We start from the raw sequence: 20,706 nt of genomic DNA, 5'->3' as shown, positions 1-20,706 counted from the left end.
AAAAAGCTGCCTGGTTTTTTGGTTCTGCACAGAACATGCCGGAAAACGAAATGGCACAGACGACAGAGCGACAAGGACCCGAAATGATGGCAGATGGAGTCGGAGCGACACCCGAGAACAAAGATGTGTCCATCACTGCCGTAAAGGCCGGCAAGGCCGACAAGCCGGAAAGCACCGGGGTTGCGTCTGGACTCGAAACCGCCAACACCAACTCCTACGATGCGAACCGAAATCTGTGTTACGGGTCTTCCACGGCGCTTCGGTCGCCTCTGACGCATCCTAATGGCGTCCTCATCTTCCCAGATTTGTCTGCCGAGCAGCAGGTGTCTGAATCCTCGGAAGCCACGACACAAGCCGAGAGCTCAATTGAAGCGGATAGCGATGAGTTGGCCTCGATCTTTGACGAGACGGACCCGTCCGATGCGGGATATGGAAGCGACAGCGCAACGAACGCCAGCACGTCCATCGAGTCGTCGGTTCGAGACTACATGTACGAGAACGGGCGGCGGTACCATCGATTCCGAGAAGGGCGGTACAACTTCCCCAACGACGAGTTGGAGCAGGAGCGGGAGGACATGAAGCACGCAATGGTGAAGCTGCTCTGCAACCAGAAGCTGAACTTTGCGCCGTTGGGCGAATGCCCGCAGCAAATTCTGGACATGGGAACAGGAACAGGAACATGGGCCATTGAGAGTATGCCGCGGAACTCCTCACAAGAAGGTTCGTGATGCTGACGACAGAGCAGTGGGTGACCAGTATCCCAGCGCAACGGTGCTTGGTGTCGACCTCAGTCCGATACAGCCGGAGTGGGTTCCGCCCAACGTCAAGTTCGAGGTGGACGATGTTGAAAGCCCGTGGTTGTATCCGGCGAATCACTTTGACTACATCCACTCTCGCCATACCGTCATGGCTATCAAAGACTGGGGGGCCCTCTTCCAGCGCGCATTCGAGTAAGTCTAGGATCCCAACTCGTCGGCATGCCGGTCTAACGTGGCCACAGGCATCTCAAGCCCGGTGGCTGGATCGAACTCCAGGAAATCCACCATTTCCCACTGTCGGCAAATAACGCTGTGTCGGCAGCGCACCCGGTGGCACAATATTGGGGCCATGTGGTGCAAGGGCTTTCGAATCTTGGCGTCGATTTAAACGCAGCAGCAGGTGACCGACTGCCGAACATGATGCGCGAAGCGGGCTTCATCAATGTGACGGAAAGGGTATTTCATGTGCCGATTGGGACATGGCCGCGGAATAGAGTGCTTAAGACAGTAGGCATGTACTGGAGAACCATCCTCCTCGACGGACTTCAGGCAATCGCTCTTGGGCCGTTTACGAGGGGGCTGCACTGGTCGGCGGAGCAGACGGAGGTATTTCTCGTTGCTGTAAGGAGGGCATACCACGATACGTCGGCATTGATGTATATGCCATTAAAGATCATGTACGCACAGAAGCCGAAGAGTGTGCAGTAGAACCACACCCAAGAGATGTTGCAATGCAGTTTCGAAATGGGTCTTCGCAGGCTCAAGTTGACGGTCGAGATAGCCTGGCATTTCTTGTTGTTGTTGTTGTTGTTGTTGTTGTTGTTGTTGTTGTTGTTGTTGTTGTTGTTGTTGTTGTTGTTGTTCTGCAAACGGATCGACAGTCGTGTGGCTTCAGTGTTGCTCCGGCGGTTACGGACGTACAGCCTCGTCGGCTTGTTAATGGACGCTTGTTTTGTAGGCGAGTGAAGAGCTGGAATATCTCTGCGAGAGTGAACAAGACTTCTTCGATGAAACGAAGGCGGTGATAATAAAAGGGTGGCATGTTTCCGCGTTGGGTATCGTGCTTCTGCGCTGTTGCATGGAAGAGGAAAGGGGAACGGAGCCCAGTAGTCGAAGGAAGGTGAGGGGCATGTCGACAGTTGCAATTGTACATAGTGAGTGAGTGGCATTGGCACTTGCATTGGTAGGAGGGATTCAGGGATGGCTCGTTGCCCTTTCTTTCCAGTTCCAGGATGACGGGACTAAACGACCCCTCTACGGGCCCGCTGTAACCCCAAATGTTGGCGATTGAATGGATATGTATCGTACCTTCCCAGCAAGTGCCGAAGTACCTTGTTGGGAGAGGAAGGAGAGCCCCTCGCTGTGCTGCGTGCACCTGCTGACGGCAGGTCTCCGCTGTGGACCACCGTGCTGGCCCCTGCCATGATGAGATTGCGTCCCTTTTACCGTCCGACATGCATCAATTGACCGATTGACTTCCCACCGCAGCACCCACGTTGTTTCCTCTGCCGACTGCTCCGTTTAAAAGGATGAAACTAACCGTCCACTTGAGCCCATGTGTTTGTCGGACCCTTCGGACGGGATAAGTACCAGCACCAAGCGACCGGCAATACACTACAGAACCATGTGGCAGGGGTGCCATCGGCGAATCAATACGACTCTGCAATCATTCCCTTTCGTCTGTTTTGTTTGGTGTGCCTATCGCCAACTCGTCTCCTCGCCGTTCCTTTTTACGTTTTTAAACCCAGAGCCACGACTTCTGGGAAGAATACCATCTCAAACTGCGTCGCCCTGATGACTTTCTCCTCTGCTCTTGCCTCTGGATCCGGACTGGCGCATGTGAATCCTCTGAACGTACTCTTCAAAAGCGTCAGCCACTTGACAAGAGACAAGGAAACACGCGCACAGAAACGCAGACGGCAATCCTAGCCCATGGCGTCGGACACCAAAGCTAGGTCCGCCGCTAGTCAATGTCGTCGCAACGATTCAGCGCCTATCCTAGTTCCGTCCCGCCCACGCTTCGGGAGCGAGAATCTCTGGGCGCCGCCTCTGGATCCATCCCATTCTTACTAAAAAGGAAGATACCCCCTTCCCAGGCTTCCGGGCCGTCATGTCTCGGATGATTCTTGTCCTCCTGGAAAACCTCGATGCTAGCACCCTTGTCGATATCCTGTACATCCCAATCTCTGTTTCTGCTGCGCGACAGGCCACAGCGACTTGCGTCAACCAAATCCGGGCCGTGTCCTCGGGAACTGTCTGTGTTGCGACGGTTCAGAGTGTTGCCCCTGTTGTGTCATATTTTGGCCGTCGACTCGACACTTGAAACAACGAGGCTACGCCGTGAGCTGTTGAACGAAGTAAGGGACACTCACTTCGACTTACATTCAAGGTGTGTGATACCTCAACATCCTCTGCACCAACCATGCTCCTCCTAGTCAATCAAGAATGCTTTGTCCTGCCCGGCTTTGCCGCTTAACCATCTGGCACGCAATTAGCGCTGGCTGGTCCAGGCTCAAGTTTGACGACACAAACACACAGATGGCTAGGGAAGCGGAGTATGATGATCAACAATGCCAGTGCATTTCATTTCTTACAGGGGATGAATCTCTTTTCTCTGAGTGCCTGCGATTTCAATCTCTACTCTTGCTAACTTGAAAAGCACTCGACTTCACGCCAGTTAAGCAACTGAATCATCTTGCTGCTCCATCTGTTGAAGTCATGAACAAACTCAGACTCAGTAAGTGGTTGGGCGCTGGCACGTCATCTGACGCTGCTGAAGGCGACGGGAAGAAGCAAAACCGCCGCTTTTCCTCCCCTGTCTTTATCAGATCAGACGACAAACTCAAAGACGAGACTTTAAACGAGACGCCGGTTTCTAAAGATGCCTCTATCACATCAAAGACTCCCATTTCGTCGCCGTCGAGATTGACGGAGCTTGCGAGGAAGATCGCGTCCGAGACAGAAAAGCTTGAGAGGTACATGAAGGAAAGCAACCTGCCGATGCCCACTTTGGATCCAACCGGGCCTGGCGATTTCCCTAAGCTTCCCGAAGACATTCAGAAAAGTCGCATGGAGATCATCTATGCGACTAGAGAACTTGAGGCTCTGGCCCATGGACCCAGAGAAGATGTCAGATGGAAGACTTGGAGTGTGAGTAGTTATTATTCCTCTTGGAATGCAGACGCTAACCCGCCTGCAGTTCCAAGACAGTCTCAGTCTCCAACTTGTGAACCACTTTGGTTTGGGTAAGTGGAATCGGCACACAAGTGAGGCGCAATACTGATGCAAAACAGCGAAGCTTGTGCCCGTTGACGGCACCATCACACTCACGGAACTACAGTCCAAGACTTCGCTAGACCCCGTCAACCTAGCCCGCATCCTGCGCCACGTGATGACAAACCGCATATTCCGCGAGCCCTCACCCGGTGTCATAGCTCATACGGCGGCATCACGCCTGCTGGCCGAAGACCAGGCATTACAGGACTGGGTTGGTTACAACCTCGAGGATAACTTTCCAGCTTCTGCACATGTCCTGCAGGCCCTCAAAACATACCCTGAAGCCACTTCACTAACACGCACCGGCTTCAACTTCGCGTTCGACACCGTGGATAAGGAGCCGATGTTCGTCACCTTTGGCAAGGACCCCGCCCGTGCTAAGCGTTTTGGCGGTGCCATGCTCAGTCTTACTGGAGGCGAGGGCTACGAAGTCAAGTACCTGGTGGATTCCTACGACTTTAGCGACATTGACGCCAAAGGAGGGACGTTGGTGGATATCGGTGGCAGCCACGGGTTTGTGTGTGTAGACTTGGCAAACAAGTGGAAGAACATGAAGTTCGTGGTGCAAGATCTCCCCAAGACGGTCGACTCGGCACCGAAGCCGATATCCGAAGACACTCAAGTTGCTGAGCGAATTGAGCTTGTGGCACACGACTTTTTCAAAGAGCAGACCGTCAAAGATGCCGATGGTGAGTCTGGCGTCTCTGCGCGCCCCATGCACAATTCAACTGACGACAGACAGTCTACTTTTTCCGCTGGATCATTCACAACTACTCGACACCCTACGCAGTCTCTATCCTCAAAAATCTAGTTCCGGCACTGAAGCCCGGCGCAAAGGTTGTCATCAAAGACCACTGTCTTCGCGAGCCGGGACAAGAGACGGCGTGGGACGAGAGGATCATCCGCAGCATGGACATGGTCATGCTGGCCGTGTTGAATGCGCAAGAGCGCAACGAGGATGAGTATCGAAAGCTGTTTGAGGCGGCCGATGAGCGTTACGTCTTCAAGGGCGTGACGCGACCCAAGGGTTGCCGGATGAGCATCATCGAGGCGGTGTGGGATCCGGAAGGGGCCAAAAAGGGGGTGGACACCGAGGCGCGGTCGAAAGAGCCCATCCCTGCGGAGGTGGGGGAGGCATGACATCCAGAGGAGTTGATACTTGATATGCGACGAAGCTTGCTAGACGGCTCAAGGGATGCAAGCTGTCCCAATATCCAATTAGTAACATGATTATCTTGGATTATCGTCTACGGTGCAGGTCGAGTGCGCCTCGAGCGAGCGAGAACGGGCCAGTGCCACATCGTGAGTGGGACGACGATCCGCTTCGGCCGCTCCACAGTAAAGGTACATGAGGTGCTTACCAAGCGGCCATGACAACAACCAATGAGGCCTGCTGGCGAAATGGCATCGCGTCAGATTTCGGCTGCTCCAAGTCATACTCTGAAGATTCTAGGTTCGATCCCTAGGTAGGTCGCAAGCCACGCACATTCTTTTGTTTTTGGCGCGACAGGTCCAGCATGACAGTCGCACGGCCATTGGATGTACCTTTGTGCTGTGCTGGACTGACAGCTTAATTGCTTCCCATTGGCATGACTGACACGGCATTTCTTGATTTTTTCCCCCCCTTGAGAAGGGATATGCACATGCCCGCTCGGTGGTAACATTGAGAGTTTGCGCATGTTCTAATGAATTGTCGCTGATTGCAAGGCATCACCCATTACGACTAGTGTGGCGACAGCGCCTCGCGACTCCCCTGTTCCAATGCCGGCAGCGCACTGTTACAGGCGCCAACACAACCGAGTGAGAATCGCGATGAACATTTGGAGAGGCGCCATGGACCGATGATAATCCCGTGCCACAGCACAATCAATGGTTGCCAAGCTTCTTCTTCAAATCTAAGTTCTGACATAACCCGGTTCATTGTAGCCGAACGAAAGGGAGCTCAGGCCCTCTAATACTTCTCCAACATTTCTCGCTATCAAGGGCTTAGTCTGCCAAACGATACCTCGAGACCCAGGCCACTGAGAAACCTCAAACGTCTTCAGTCTTTCAATGCCATCGTACATCACGCCCAACTCGACGCCCTCAACCTCCCCCGCGATCTTGATAAACTCGTTGGACGTCAGCCCGTAGCCGCTGATGCGCAGCTCGTTTGAGGCGGGACAGGACACAGAGTATCAGAGAAACGTGCCGTTCAGGATGACAGCCTGTTCGGTAGCTGTTGCGGAGAGGAGGTCGAGAGAGGCAGAGTGCTGTTCTGGCGGCGGGAGGACTTCGACGCTGTTGAGGGGCTGCAAGTCATTGCCTCGACCAATGGTTGTCTATTCGGTCACAGTACCTGCGATGTCTATGTCGTTCTTCGAGGGATCAGTGAACAAAAAATCGCTTTTCAAGACGTCGCATCGCAAAGGAACTCGTCACAGACGACTGCTCAACCGCCCTGATGAGATTCGGCTGGGATGCTGCCAGCGGCGGGGGTTTGAGGACAGTGTGTACTTTTCTCTTCTCCAAGAAGACTTGAAGGGCATCGACGCCGGAGTTGCACACTTATAACGTCGGTGCGGGGCGGTGTCCTCGGAGGCGGGAGCTTTGCCGAGGGGGGAGATAGCCCAAGGATATGTCTGTTGGGAGAGCACCTCGATGTGTTGCGTTTTTGGTCTGGAAGCGACCGGGTTGAGGCTTTCAACTTGTACGCTCATGATCTGCCTTTTTCTACTTTAGGTTGCCCGTAGCGGTCTTGGAACGATGCACCGTAGTAATCCAACAATTCACGTCCACGACATAACACTATGCAGTGGCCCCCTGACCTGTCACGAACCTCCATTTCGCAACTATTCATGTGGATGATTCAATCGGCCCTATATGTCGGTGGACGCGGACCGCTGATAGTCTCAATTCTTTACATAGTTGAGAAGAATGCTATATCTTTGGCCTCGTACGGCCCACTGCCTTAGGTAGAATCGCCGGCAAACACTCGGCCTCTATGTGGAGTCCGCGGGGGCAGCCCGCCGAAAACTTGCCTATTCCGTCCGCCGTGTGGAGACGGGTGGAGGCAGCAGCTTCTGTTGCTTTTGTGCTTGGTTTAAACGTAGCAGACCAATTTCACAAAGATCTCAAGAGTCAGTCTCATCTCCTAGTTCCCGATGTTCGAAGATGTGGCTTTGAAAGCATGGTAAATTACATCGCGCGTTTAAAAGCTTGCCGAACCTTTAGAAAAGAAGAACGAGTGTGCGGGACTGTTCTGGCTGCACCACTCTGGTTTCTACTGTGCCGCCTGCCGTACCTTCGTGTCATTCTGTCATGTCAAGTCCTGGGATCCGATAGCAAGTCAAGCAACCCCGTACCGTCATGCCGTCAGTCTCTCCTCATGAACGAAAGAGACCCACGTGCCCCTTTGCCACCGTATTGCTCGTCGTTGTGCCATGTCAGCCAGTTTCCCTGATAATTCCGCGGTCCGAATCGAGCCATTCTCCTTTACTAACGTGACGTTTACCAGGTCGCAGTGCCAGCCATCTCTGCTGGTAAAATGCAAATCAGACCGCTCCGTGCCGTTATCTCGCTGTGGAACCGATGACCCCATCACTCCTTGCTGAAAATGGTTCCTTGAACTCCTGTGCCCTAGCACATACCCGGTTTGCCGAAATCTGTCGGTGCACTTGGCTCCCAGAGATTAACTCCTCCTACATCCTTAGTTGGTGGTTGGCGTTGACAGCAGCTGAAGGTTTCCGACAATCGTGGGCGTCGGGAGAATACGGCGCTTCCAAAGGCGTTCCTCGAGGGTCATCCGAGCCATCTCCCACACCAGGCGCCTGTGGAACTCGGGATTGCCGAGCCAAGCATCTTCGGACTCGATCTCTTCTTTGGTGAGGATAGCCGTCCACTCGAGCTCTCTGTGCTCCTCGCGGTCGTTGCTTGCGTCATGGTTGATGTCGATGCGAACAACGAGGTTTCGGGGTCTACGGCGGTTCGGGGTGTCGGTGTACCGGTACTTCTTCTCGGACTCGTCTTCCTCCATCTCGGCGATGTATACCGCGTCGTCGTCAGTGTAGTAGCGGATGGCGAAGTTGTTTGGCATACCCGCAGGCAAGAAAGCCTCGTAAAGGCCGAGAAGCGTGACCCGAGCTCTCTGAAGGTTGGGGTACATGTAGCAGTTGAGGTAGAGAGCCGAAACCTCGTCGTCAATCTGGTCCCAAAAGTTCTCGGCGTCGATGAAGCCGCTGCTGCGCACCCAGTCCTCATCAACCACTCGAATCTTCTTCACCATGACATTGTACTGGTTGCCCAAGTCGGGGGCGCAGAATGCTTCTTGCTCGGTCTGATCGTGCAAAACCGGGGGAGCCGTCTGGTAGCCCATGGATAACTCGTCGATCTTGGGGTTGAGGTAGATGTAATCGATAGCAGGCTCCCGCACAGCACCAAGGTAAGTGGGATCGACGGGACCGTTGGGGTACGTGTCCAACCGGACGTAATGGCGTCTGAAGACTGCTCTGCTCTGTCTGTCCATGGTGGCGGCCGCGGGCAAGTCAGGGCGCATCGCGTTGAAGTCGTAGTTCGGGCCCATGCCTACGACTCTTCCCTGTGTGTCCAAGCTCAACTCCTAAATCTTTTGCCGGACTTCCACAGGAAGAGATGAGAACGAGGCGGTCTGCGAAATGGCTGCTTGTGCTGAGTTGGAGCAAGCTACAGGGCCATTCGGCGAATCCAGGGTCTTCATAGGGGGCGAGGGAAAACGATTGGTCTGGTACATCTTCGTTTTCCCTAAGCCTGCGCAGGCTGCAAGGCGAGTGGGCGAGTTCGTATGCGTCTTTAAGAGAAAAGAAAGAGAAAGAGAGAAGAAGAAAAGGTCAAGAGGTGTCGACAGGTGAGTATTTCAAGAGAAAATCACATGATCGGGGCCCGCTTAATCGTGAGTTGCTCTTGTCTAGTGGATAAAGAGAAAGTTAAACTGTTTAGTCGTAAATCGCTTTCGTTCGGTGGTAGAACAGTCAAGTGGGGTTTGCTTAGTTGTGAGATTTCGTCCAGTAGTTGAATAAGAAGGTGGGATCCGCTTAGTTATGGGATGTTTTCGTCCGGTGGTTGAACAAATAGTTTTGGCTTCGCTTCCGTCCGTTAGCGGAACAAAGGTTAGGCTTTGATCAGTTATGAGGTTCTTTTGAGCAGATGTCGAACATACAGATGAGGCCTTTTTGTCGTGAAAACTCATTCAGTAGTTGAACAGAAAGTTGACTGTTTGCTTGCTTGTGATATGCTTTCGTCCAGTGGTTGAACACACAGGTGGGACTTGGGTGTAAAATTTTAATGATAAGTTAATCAAACAGTCAGGTTCCTTAGCCTTGAGACCAAGTTTACTGATTCGTCTCGTCTCATACTCGAACTTCAAGGTATCAGGATTGTCCTCTGGCCTGGCGGCTCAACCAACAGTAATGGCTTTCTTAGTCATGTCTTTAAATATTTGAAGTAATCTCCTTTTGTGCTGTGACATAGCTTGCTTGTCATGGTATTGAATTTCAATGTGCTCTTGGGTTTTGGATTAACACGGCTTGCTTGCTCATGAATTTTCACTTGTGAAGTAATTTTGCCTGAATTATAAGACAGCGCCTTGATTAGACTTGAGACTTGGGTAGCGTCACGATCCTGTGACTGTAATTGTGAAATGACAAATTTGGCTTGATTGTAACTTTTGGTTGCTTTCGCCCCGTGATTACAACGTTTCGGCTTTGATTAGCCTTGGATCGTGAGATGCTCCCGCCTCGAGTTTGAAAAAGCGACAGAGGTTGCCGGCGTAAGCTGCTCTCGCCCAATTCGTCAACATAATGCATAAACTTTTTAGGGTGGCTTTGGCCAGGAGGTCTTGCAATTCAGGAATTGCATTTTGACGTTTCTCAAAAGTCAAGAGTAAGTTGGCTTTGATGCTACCGTATTGTTTGCAGAACTCGGAATTTACGTAAGTTCATCATACGGTATTAAAGTTAGTAATGTTAGGCATCCGCTCTCAAGCACATGGCGGTAAATTCTAGCATTAATTGATACTTGATAACTATCTCACGGGGCTGGACTCACAGCTTTGGGCCATCGAGACCTTCTGGTTGACGAAGCAACATCTTGTTCCGAAGCTTTTATTTCCCAGTACTTTTCACAACGTGCTCTAAGGATTGAGGGAAGATATCAGGTCGCTTCCGCTTAGGCAATTATCGACCGTGGACGTTACAATCTGCTCCCCAAAGTAGCCATATCTGCAGTGGGAACCACCAAAAAACAACCACCTAGTGTATCTACCGTGTTTGAACTCCGTAAGGATTTCTCCACAAAGGTAAAGAGACGGGAAGGAGTCAGCAAGGATGAGCTTCAGGCAGCAGCCAGCATTGGAGGGTTTTTTTTTGGGAAACGCTAGAGAATGTCAATAGTAAACATTCTTGATGCGCTTGTGCCGCACCGAAGGGACAATATTGATGATGTCTTACTAACGTTCAGATTAACGCCTTTTACGGGTATGCTTCCGACCGCAGGGACATATGTATATTGACACATGAAGACGATGAGAAAAGAAGCTCTTCACCACGGAAAATGAAATTCGGAGCTTGCGAATTGCTGCCAAAAGCACAAGAATGCTGCGACAGAATGAGTAATTAATGTGTATCACGCGGCCTGCTACGAGATTCGTACCGCTGTCGTCAACGATTCTTCGAGCATGACAAGGCAAGTGGAAATTATGCGGGGATCTGCGTTCGGCTTCTTCCAATGTTACATCCGCGGATGTCATTCCGAATTGGGGTTTGTGTCCGTAAAATGGGCTAATGACAGTGAGTCGGTTGCAAGATCCAACAGCTACTGTCGGTTTCAATAGCGTGTGTGGCAATACCCATCTCCTCAACACCATCATCCTCCTCCGAATAAACACCTGGCATCCTTCTTAAACTTTCACTTTTCGTATTTCAGTTGAAAGCAATTTTGAGAAGATGGCGGAAGAGCCCACGACATCAGCAGATCTTGAAGAGTCTTCGAACACTCAACACCAAGCAGCCACTTCTACCAGTGCCGCCGCCGCCGCCCAAGACGACCAACCGGCACAGCAGATTGAACTAAACGACGATCCTGAGCACTCAGAACATGGTTATGAGAGCGCCAGCGTGGCGAGCTCGAACGTCTCCACGTCTCTAGCGTCTGGCGTACGCGACTACGACTTCGAGAACAGGCGCCGCTACCACAAGTACAAGGAAGGGCAGTACCACTTCCCCAATGATGATGTCGAGCAGGAACGCGAGGATATGAAGCACGCTATGGTTGTACACCTCTGCAGCGGCAAGCTTCATAGCGCGCCGCTCGAGAACCCGCAGAAGATCCTCGATGTTGGCACAGGCACCGGCATCTGGGCTATTGACAGTATGTATCATGCCTACCATGTTGTTTCAGGTCTCTCTTGGGTGGAAGCTGATTGTTCGTGATTTAGTGGGTGACGAGTATCCAGAGGCTGATGTCATTGGGACCGACCTGAGCCCGATCCAGCCTGACTTCGTCCCGCCGAACGTGCAATTCTTTGTTGACGATGCCGAGGTTGAATGGGTATATCCAGACAACAGTTTCGATTACGTCCACCTTCGAAACATGGCGCCTTCGATCAAAAAATGGCCAGAGCTGTTTGCCGAAGCGTACCGGTGAGCATCCGTCAAAGTGACACCAGTATCACACCCTTCTGACCGAACAAGAGTTCTCAAGCCAGGCGGTTGGATTGAGCTGCAAGAGATGCGCTGGGTGTATGGTTGTGATGACGGGACCATGGGGCCGGAACATAAACCGCTGCAGATGCAGGCAAAAATCAAGGAGGCCCTAGCGCGATTGAGCGTGGACATTAATGCCGCGGAGAGGTACCCTGAACATGCCGAGGCCGTCGGTTTTGTCAACCTCAAACATGAGGTTAAAAAAGTCCCTATCGGCCCGTGGCCAAAGGACAAGCATTTAAGAAAGGTTGGCGAATACTGTCGTGCGGTTATCTACGACGGCCTGCATGCGATTACGATTGGACCCTTCACCAGAGGTCTGGGTTGGTCCCCTGCGGAGGTTGAAGTTTTTCTGATTCAAGTACGGAAGGGTTTGCTGGACCCTTCTGTTCACTCTTTTGTTTACTTTCACTCTCTTTCAGCTCAGAAACTAGAGGCTTGAGGGCGCCCAGATTATTAGAATAGGCGCAACTTGACACTTAATATAACAGGATTATGGAAACGCCCTGGGAGCAGAACTCAAGAGCTCAGAAGAAGCGGAACTCTCGTGACAGAATGGCATATCTTGAAGATTTCTGGGACTCAGAAGAACAGTCAAGATGTATTCGTTAAGTCAAAGAGGATATCACACGGTAATTCAGTAAGTAGTATAGGAATGGTGTTCTGACCACAGACAAAGTAGTATTTTGTCAACAGCATCATCAGCATCACTCATTGTCCTTCTAGATACTGCCTAACAGCCTGAATTAGACTCGAGGTTCAACAGTATCTCAACAACATCAAACCACAGCAGAGATTACTACAGAGATCTAACAGGGTTGATGATAAGCTGTGGAAGTGGCTTGAAGCACCAGTGGTTAAGACGGAAACACCAGAGTAATGCTGGATTGACAATCAAGAGCCGTGTCCTTGAGTAAGCCAATTGGCACTTGAAGTCCTTGCTATACCAAGCAAAAGCGTTTTGTTACTGGGAAGCTCTTGATAACCTCACAAAGGCAACGCATGGCAGCAGGTATAATAGAAGAGATTGAACTACTGAAAAGTTGGACGACAACTGGTAAAGTGACCTTCGGGATGACATGATTCAATGTTGTTTGGTCTGATATCTAACAGTGAAGAGTTGGGTGGTAGTAATGGGGTATAAATTCTTGGATGTTCTTTCAACATGATGGGTCTCACGTTGCAGAGACGGGCACACCCTTGGAGATGGGACTCCCATCCCCAAGACCCACTCGCGACCCTTCAGTTTTCTGGGGTGTAAAAAAAAGACCTACGGGATGGGGTGGCGATGTCATTATGTAGGCTGGGAATAGCCTCATATCATATATAGAGGTGAGGATGTGGATGTGGACGGGAATAGGTATATGATGGTAACCAACAAACCCAACCAATTATTGAAATGAAAGTATGAAAGTAGCAATCCAACCAACCATCCATTGCTTTGCGATAGAATGAACCAACCAAGTGTGGTGCCAAAGTTGGGTTGGTTGCTCTGAGTGAAATGCTGCCCGCTGTATCTACTTCGTTCCCCTCTGAGCATCGAACCGTCGATAGGTGGTTTGAGGTAAACGTAATCCTCATTATCAGATCCAACGAACCTTAAATGGGCCCAGTCGTTAGAGTAATTAGTTAATTAGATGAATACAGAGATGGAATCCTTCAGAAGGCTCCCATCATTAAGAAGAGAGATAAGACGGGGACGTAGTTTCGTTGGGGTATCTCAGCGTTGTATCGCGGGCAACTATCATGGATTCCATCATCATACGTAATGCATTTAGAAGGGGTGAGAAGCATAGAGAGCTATACATCAGGGAATGACGATGGAACATGAAATAATGACAACCGTAACAAAAAGACCACGGAAACAAGAAGATAAGACCCCCGAGCTCATTCGAAATCCGGTAATAAGCCAGGAATGTACAATTGGACATTAAAACCAGGCGGCATTCAAAGGAAGAGGTTACTGTGTATTGTCACAGCATATGTATCTGTCTGGCCGGAGGCCCGGTAATATGTACATTTAAAGCGTACCATGAATGTTTCGGGTTTCTCGGTAACTTTGATCCCAGGACAATTGCACTCGGTCCTTCTTGGAACTACTCATCTTTCTGGCCCAGACGTATTGCGACGTACTCCAACACCATGAGCCATGTCTCATGGCAGAAATCGTCAGAACCGCTGATAGAATGCCAGTCATTGTTGACCCAGCTGAGGTCGTCAGACCGGAGGATGTCAACGCGCACAGCCCTGGTCTGCTCAGTCGAGGGCTTGAGGCATTCGTCGGGAATCCTTGATGCAGGCCGTATCCCTCCAAAGTTCTCCCCATCTGCCGTCTCTTTCATGTTGTAGTAGACCTGATTGCCGGGCACGATATACCGGAAATGTCTTCCTCGACTGCCATGATACTTGAAGTTACCGACCCAGAAGGAGGCATGCAGAGTGACAATAAAGATTGTATCGAGGTTTGGGAACCGAAGGCGGGGGAGGGGTACTGGTCCTTGCCGTTCGGGGCCCCATTTCAGTTTGCGGTTCCTTAAAGAGGGGTCCATCTCCATCCGACGGGAAGGATTGAGGTCGTAGAGTTGTACGTTGCGAACCTGCTCTCTGGCAGGCTGGGTTAAAGCAGGTACGTCAATAAGGGCTCCAACCGGGCAGCGGGCAAAAAGCAGCATCCCTTCCAGTCCGCCAGAAGATTTCAAAGCTGATCCTGTCTCTGTGGCAGTGCCGATGATAAGAGTGTCGACCCGGGAGTTGAAGTAGACATGGTCTTCGACGGTACCCTTATCAGCTTGTATGCTGCTGGAATAGTTATGGGTGTCATCGTGAAGGCGGATGTAGAGCCGAAGGAACTCTTGACGGCTCTCACGGTTGACGGCGGAAATTACGGGTAGCCCGCTTCGGCAGGCAAGCAGTTCTCGGTTTGGGGACACTGTGACGAGCCGGCCTTGATTTGTGAGGGTGGTGCGCCATACCTTGAGTCGCAGTTCTTTTGGCAGTGCGGGAAAAAGTTCGAATGTGGACATTGTTTACGCAGAATCTATCTTTTTTTTGTACACTCTTATATTGTGCGAAAACTGGGTAGGCTTTTCCAATGGGAAACAAGAAGCAATTTGGAGCGGCTGTGAGGTGAAAAACGAGGTGAAGAGTGAAATAATGGCTGTGAGGTGAAAACCGTGGGGCGAGGAGACGCAGAGACGTGGGTAGAAGACATCAGGAGTCGGTCCCATCCTTTTTGGCGTCAACCTAGTCGTCCTATCATGGAAGATTTGCTATTTGGTCTCTGATTGTTTGCCAAGCACATTGATCTATCCGTAAATCTCTTTTCTATACCATTTTTGGCTCCCAGTTCATGTGTTGAGGCAGCATAACTTACCATTGTCGTTTCATGCCTAAAACTTGCTGAAGATTCCTTCCTATTGGTCATAGAAGGGCGTTACTTGTTCAATTGGGATCAGACGAACTCTCCCAGAATTGCGTTTCAAACACATTCGGGCTGTGTCTGCAACACCTTATGCTACCACAACACACCAGATGGTATTTTGATTGGATAAAGTCACAACAAGAGAAAAGCAGAGACCATCTACTGGTTCAAGGCCAGCGACACATGGTCTCAGATGACCAGCGACTGCATAAACCAAAATTCTCCTATTACCAAACGAAACGAAACCTGGGATCATAAGATGAAATGCTTGTGTCTTGTATCTATTTAATGATGTAACGTCCGTTGTTCGTGACTTCTGTCTATGGTTCCCCAAAACTCAAAAACGCAACCCTGGAATCTGAAAATCGCTCCTCAAGCACCTGCAGCTTCGCAACTATCTTTCTCCTATATCTCCAGTTTGACTTATGAGAAATCCTCTTTGCATCGCAACCTCCCAGACGACTCAGACCCCGACGTCGCGGCCCATCTTGATGCCAACCTTCACCAATTTGCCGACCTTTCGCTTCTTCATCTGAGGCTCAGGCTCAGACTCAGACTCGCCCAGGCCGTCGGCCTTGCGCTCCTCTGCAGCTGCCTCCTCAGCCATTTTCTTCTTTTCTTCGCGCCGCTCCTTCTTCAGTTTGGCTGTTTCTCTCTTGAAGTCCAGGTCATTGAGAGCTTCCCTCTCGAACGTGCCATCTGGATCGAGTGTCTTCTTATCCTCTTCCCAATTCAAGTAATTAGTGATACTTTCTTCAGGGATAGAACATTCAATGAGGAATTCATTGTCGAAGTAAGGCCTGTCATCTTTGTGCAGTTTCAGTTGGCGAATCAAGGACCTGACCTCCCACAATCTCTGAATGTTGTTGTTCCAACCTGGGCCGCTTGTTTTGAATTTGATGATTCTGATACCAGTGAAACCCCGAGCCGCATACATGGAGGCGATTCGCATTACTTTGTCCCAGCTGTTGGTTGCTGATAGAAACGGGCTTGGTTCTCTGCAGCGCCAGCGCAGATGCTTTTGTAGATGAAGTTGAAAAAAGATTGGGTCGCTTCCACGTCCCAACCTGGACGTGATACCCTTTCCGGGCTGGTCTCCATGGATGACTCGGTACAGTTTTGGCGGACGCATGAACTCATGAAATCTGTAGAGCTTGTGGGAACTCGAGACTAGCGCCATGCCATTGGCGGCGCCGTGGTTGCGGGAAGTGCTAATGAATCTCAAGTGGTTGGGAAAGGCATTCATGATGGTTTGATAGGATTCTAACTTTACTCGGAGGACCCGTGGTATGTTTTCTGTCGTGTTCTTTGTGAGCCATCCTAGAATTTCGTCTGAATCGTTATCTGATATCTTTTCAACAGACGGTCTGTATCGAGCGACTTTGAAAACTGCCGAAGGAACTGAAGCCATGAATGCGATAGTTGAAGTGGCTGTGAAATGTGACGTATCCAAGAGATGTAGCTGTAGATAGCCTCGAGTTTAGTAGATTATGTCGCAGAACCTGTTCGTCCAAGTCAGAAAGTTTGGTTAAAATATCAGATAGGGATTATACCATACAGCTGTTAGGTTTGTTTCCAAGGAAGCCAGTGACTCAAAGTGGTGGTTGACTGTGAGAAGTTTGAAAGCAACTGGGTTACGAAGAGGGAATTGAATAGTCCTTCTGTTGCCCATAGCAGTTTGAAGTCTGAGGCAAGAACTACCTACAGAAACATGCTTTTTTCTTCTTCTTTTGCCTCTTTGGAGATTTATGCTGCTGTATGTCGCATAAGGAAAGTAAAATGTGAAAGTAGAATGGAAAGGTGAATATGGGAAGGTGAAGATAGGAAGGTGAAGGGGCTTGGCGGAAAACTGACAAGGCAGGTTGGAATTTACACGTGAAAACACATGAGCTTACGCAGTAAGAGTGGCAACCAAAGGCGTTACACAGCTAGAAAGGCATAGATTGTATGATAAATGGTCACCTAAGTAGCATTCAAGAAATAGCTAGTATGATCTTGTTATCTAACCGCCTTCTCTCCTGTATTTCTCGGAATGCCATATCACGTATAAGCACGGGCCATTTTACTGTTTACAAGCACCACTCTCGCTCGTTCAATGTGGTTCGAATAACGAAACACCACTCGAGGCCGAACATATCTATGAGGTGAGGTCTTCCCTCGACTCATCAACAACCCATCTTTTCGATCCATTAAAGCCTGTCTTATCTTATACGTAATCATCTATCAGACGTTAACGACATACTTGGCTGAAATTCTTCATATAAAACTTATTCGCGTCTTCATCACTGTTCATGTGGAGAAGTTTCAACCATTAGAGGACAGCTTAGCTTGAAATTGCCAACCAGTACTTCAGTTGGATAAAGAGGTGAGGCAAATGATCCGTAAAGACAGGCTGGATTCTGATAGACTTGTATCCGTCGAGAATCTGAACGCATTCATGGGAGACTTGACAACGCAGACCTTGCCGGAAGACGGTGAGCATCGGAACGTGACGCCAATGAGAAAACCAGTAAGAAAACACCTCTCAAAGCCCCGTTTACAAAGGCCTGGAAACCATGGTCGAAGGCGAAAAGCTTTGTGATCCAGATAGCCACCAGGTTGGAGAAGTAAAGGCAAGTAAGTCGGTCAACACTAAACGCTTCTGAGCACCGTACATCAACTCTCAGATCATTTCCCCTGATACCACTTTACATGCGGCATATGAAATCGAAAGCATGAGGTTGTACGTGTCGAACTTACTCTCGAGCAAACTGATGTAACAAAGGTACGTTGACTATGTCTCCGAGGACATACTGATCCAGCTCTGTCTGCGACAGGCCTGTGTCGCTGGTGTTTGCCTCGTATTTGACGACTGTTCCGAAGACATGGCTGTCCATGCGTGGATTTAGATGAAGATTTCTCTAGCTTTCCGTTTAGGTGGGGTCAGAAGGTCGAAGAGACCGATACAAGTTCGCGAAAACTCCTGCCGGCTTTCATGACTGACTGTTTACATGATAGGAAGTATTGTGTTCCTTCATGCAAAGACATCGCGATTGGGCGCCACGTTTACGCATCGGGGTTCTTCGTCTTGCGTTATGTTTTCCAGATCCTAGGCGTCATTCCACAGAAGAGTGCTGAAATAAGTGAAGGAAAACAAATCGGATGACATAACTGCTGCAGGAGGTCCTTCTTATCACCTAATCACCTAGAGTAATTGTTAGCATGGCCGAAGATTACAGCCTACAAAGGCCAAGAAGGTAACTACGATCCAAAGGCAGTCAATCATCATTTTGACTGAGAGGTTGAGTAGACACAACTATACAATTATTTGGACTTCACTGACGTAGTTTCAGAGTAAAGCGGTTGGGCTCGCTTTGTGATCATCATAGTCCTAAAGACCAAGTACTAGACTACATGAAAGCTTCTTTGTTTAGAGTTGATATCATCTGAAGGGACTGATAGATGAAATTATAGCTTTCACTTTATTGGTCATTCGCAGTCGTTTGCTAGAGCTCCTCACTTTTCATTCGAAAGGCATCGTGAAAAATCAACATTGCCTTCATTCAGGTTGTTTTACCAGAATTATGCCTTGTTACAAGGTTGTCCATTTAAAGAGCAATATCGTTCTATCAACGCAAGCTCAGGGGCTCCTGAATTCAGGGACCCTCTAGGCAAATTTCAAACGGCTCTCGTCCCAATCAGGTCTTAAGGACTTGCTGTCAAAGTTCATGTCAAAACTGGAAGTGTGAACGTAGTCAGCCTGCCACTCAATCTTCAACTCAGCACCCTCAGCAGCCTGGCTCCAAATAGTGACGGCAATGGTGTTCTCTCCATTGTAGTTGAGAATGCCAGTTGGAATGGGGAAGTGAATCTGGTTGCCGATGTACGGGTTGAAGCGGCCATACTGATATCCATTGACGAAGAGAAGAGCGCGTAGGCGGTTGTTATCGTTCGACGCAGCAGTAAGGCGAAAAGATATGGAGACATCGAGACCGGCAGGAACGTCCAGAGGAACGACAGTGCGGAAGATGCGGATGCCGGAATCGGGAACTGAAAGGGATCCATTGGCAGAGGAGAAAGACTCCCAGTCTTCATCGGGGTAGCCAGGTAGATGGGCTCCAACTCGCTCGGCGTACAGTCCACCCTCGTTGATGGGGCCGCGAACGGTATCGATCAGATCGTTTCGGCCTGCGGTACCAGCGATCTTCCATTCCGAGAACTTATAGCTCTGCGCGTCGGGACCAAGGAGAGTCGCGTTGGAGATACCACGAGGGGCGAGGGCTGCTTCACGCAGGTCGTGGCCAGAGTTATCCATGATCACGACCAGGAAGTTGTCTCCGCTCTCGTTAAGGGTAGCGTTCTTGAAAGAGAAATTTTGGGCGTTCGCCCCGAGGTAGGAAAGACCAAGGTATGAGCCAACGTAGTCCGAGTTCAACCAGACAGAGTAGCCAAAAGCCAGACCACCAGTGACGTTGAGAAAGACGCCAGTTGGGGCATTCTCTCCGGATGCAAACGTGGCGCGATAGATGTGGTTTCCGACGTGGATATCGTACTCATCCACATAGAGAATGGGGTTGTTGGAGGCTGGTTTGACGGTGTTGGAAGTGTTGGTCTTGTCGGCAACTGAACGCATGTTAGAGTCTACCTAGCAAAGAAAATGAGGAAATGAATTAATACATACCAACCCAGCTATCAGAAGTGGCCTTGTAATCAGTGGCAATCTCGGGCAAGCTGTCATGAACCTTCCAAGGGCCCAGAGAAGGCACCTCGAATTTGGCAGGGCCTTCGATCTTAGCCGTGAAAGTGTTTCCATCTCTCGAGACGATTTCAACCTTCTTGCCATTCCAGGTGATGGAGCAAAGGGAGGCGGAAGCGAAAACGGTGATGGTTGTCTCCTTGTCAGCGTCTCCGCTAAGGGCCAAGCTGCGACCTGTCTTGTTGAAAGAGGCAGAGCGGACCAGGTACGGGCCCTGGACGAACACTTCAAGATATTTAGCAGGGCTTTTCGATCTACGTCTCCCGAATTGAGCTTACCAGTGTTGTTGGTCGGCGCAGAAGGGTCGTTGTCAAGAGTCGGGACCCAGAAGAGGTAAGCGGCGCTGCGGTCCATGAGAACGGCGCGAGATTCGTCGCCGAGATCAACCAATGTGATACCCTTCTTCTGGGTGTAAGCAATAGTGACGTTGCTTTCGCCTGGGTAGACGCCGAAATCGCCAACGTTGGTCTCTCCGACGATCTCGGCAGAGTTGACACCGGTAACAGTAAACTCGCCGGACTCGCCCTCGGGAAGCCAGAAAGCAATGACTTCCTGGCCGTCAACAACGGTGTAACTAAGAACCTCGACAGTGGAGTAGAGAAGTGTCTTCTCGCCAAACGCAAAGTCGGTGACGAGAACCTTAGCCTGGTGGCCGTTGATAGCGATGGAGCTGCCATGCTGAGGGATGGTAACTTATGCTGAAGTCAATATTGATTTCATATCGTCCAGAGAGTAAGGAATAGGTGGGACTTACAAGACCCCTCGGAGGTCTTGACCGAAAGCTTGAAGGCCTCGTTCGTG

At 50.2% G+C, this 20,706-nt stretch overlaps 7 protein-coding genes and 1 non-coding gene across 8 annotated transcripts; 5 read left to right on the top strand and 3 right to left on the bottom strand.

Moving 5' to 3' along the window:
* Positions 1-35: 35 nt before the first annotated feature.
* Positions 36-1,466, top strand: ColSpa_11409 (secondary metabolism regulator LAE1; the record flags this gene model as incomplete). Its single annotated transcript, XM_049277621.1, has 3 exons — positions 36-720; positions 746-950; positions 1,001-1,466. The coding sequence occupies 3 exons, from the start codon at positions 36-38 to the stop codon at positions 1,464-1,466; spliced, it is 1,356 nt and encodes a 451-aa protein (XP_049133578.1).
* Positions 1,467-2,868: 1,402 nt separating this feature from the next.
* On the top strand, positions 2,869-3,081 carry ColSpa_11408 (uncharacterized protein; the record flags this gene model as incomplete). Its single annotated transcript, XM_049277620.1, has 1 exon — positions 2,869-3,081. The coding sequence occupies one exon, from the start codon at positions 2,869-2,871 to the stop codon at positions 3,079-3,081; it is 213 nt and encodes a 70-aa protein (XP_049133577.1).
* Positions 3,082-3,476: 395 nt separating this feature from the next.
* On the top strand, positions 3,477-5,174 carry ColSpa_11407 (chlorophenol O-methyltransferase; the record flags this gene model as incomplete). Its single annotated transcript, XM_049277619.1, has 4 exons — positions 3,477-3,908; positions 3,958-4,003; positions 4,052-4,723; positions 4,777-5,174. 4 exons carry the CDS (start codon positions 3,477-3,479, stop codon positions 5,172-5,174), a joined length of 1,548 nt encoding a protein of 515 aa, XP_049133576.1.
* A 247-nt stretch (positions 5,175-5,421) lies between these two features.
* ColSpa_tRNA_300 lies at positions 5,422-5,508 on the top strand. Its single transcript is given in 2 exon segments — positions 5,422-5,457; positions 5,473-5,508. It is a non-coding gene; the product is annotated as a tRNA-Arg (tRNA).
* A 2,214-nt stretch (positions 5,509-7,722) lies between these two features.
* On the bottom strand, positions 7,723-8,595 carry ColSpa_11406 (uncharacterized protein; the record flags this gene model as incomplete). Its single annotated transcript, XM_049277618.1, has 1 exon — positions 7,723-8,595. The coding sequence occupies one exon, from the start codon at positions 8,593-8,595 to the stop codon at positions 7,723-7,725; it is 873 nt and encodes a 290-aa protein (XP_049133575.1).
* A 2,395-nt stretch (positions 8,596-10,990) lies between these two features.
* ColSpa_11405 (secondary metabolism regulator LAE1) lies at positions 10,991-11,690 on the top strand (the record flags this gene model as incomplete). The annotated part of the gene is made up of 2 exons (XM_049277617.1): positions 10,991-11,414; positions 11,482-11,690. 2 exons carry the CDS (start codon positions 10,991-10,993, stop codon positions 11,688-11,690), a joined length of 633 nt encoding a protein of 210 aa, XP_049133574.1.
* A 2,155-nt stretch (positions 11,691-13,845) lies between these two features.
* ColSpa_11404 (uncharacterized protein) lies at positions 13,846-14,772 on the bottom strand (the record flags this gene model as incomplete). The annotated part of the gene is made up of 1 exon (XM_049277616.1): positions 13,846-14,772. The coding sequence occupies one exon, from the start codon at positions 14,770-14,772 to the stop codon at positions 13,846-13,848; it is 927 nt and encodes a 308-aa protein (XP_049133573.1).
* An 861-nt stretch (positions 14,773-15,633) lies between these two features.
* On the bottom strand, positions 15,634-16,107 carry ColSpa_11403 (uncharacterized protein; the record flags this gene model as incomplete). Its single annotated transcript, XM_049277615.1, has 1 exon — positions 15,634-16,107. The coding sequence occupies one exon, from the start codon at positions 16,105-16,107 to the stop codon at positions 15,634-15,636; it is 474 nt and encodes a 157-aa protein (XP_049133572.1).
* Between the last annotated feature and the right edge of the window lie 4,599 nt (positions 16,108-20,706).

Source organism: Colletotrichum spaethianum, assembly GCF_022836535.1.
Source record: "Colletotrichum spaethianum MAFF 239500 DNA, contig46, whole genome shotgun sequence".
Lineage (NCBI taxonomy): Eukaryota > Fungi > Ascomycota > Sordariomycetes > Glomerellales > Glomerellaceae > Colletotrichum > Colletotrichum spaethianum.
This window is presented reverse-complemented; position numbering and strand designations above follow the sequence as displayed.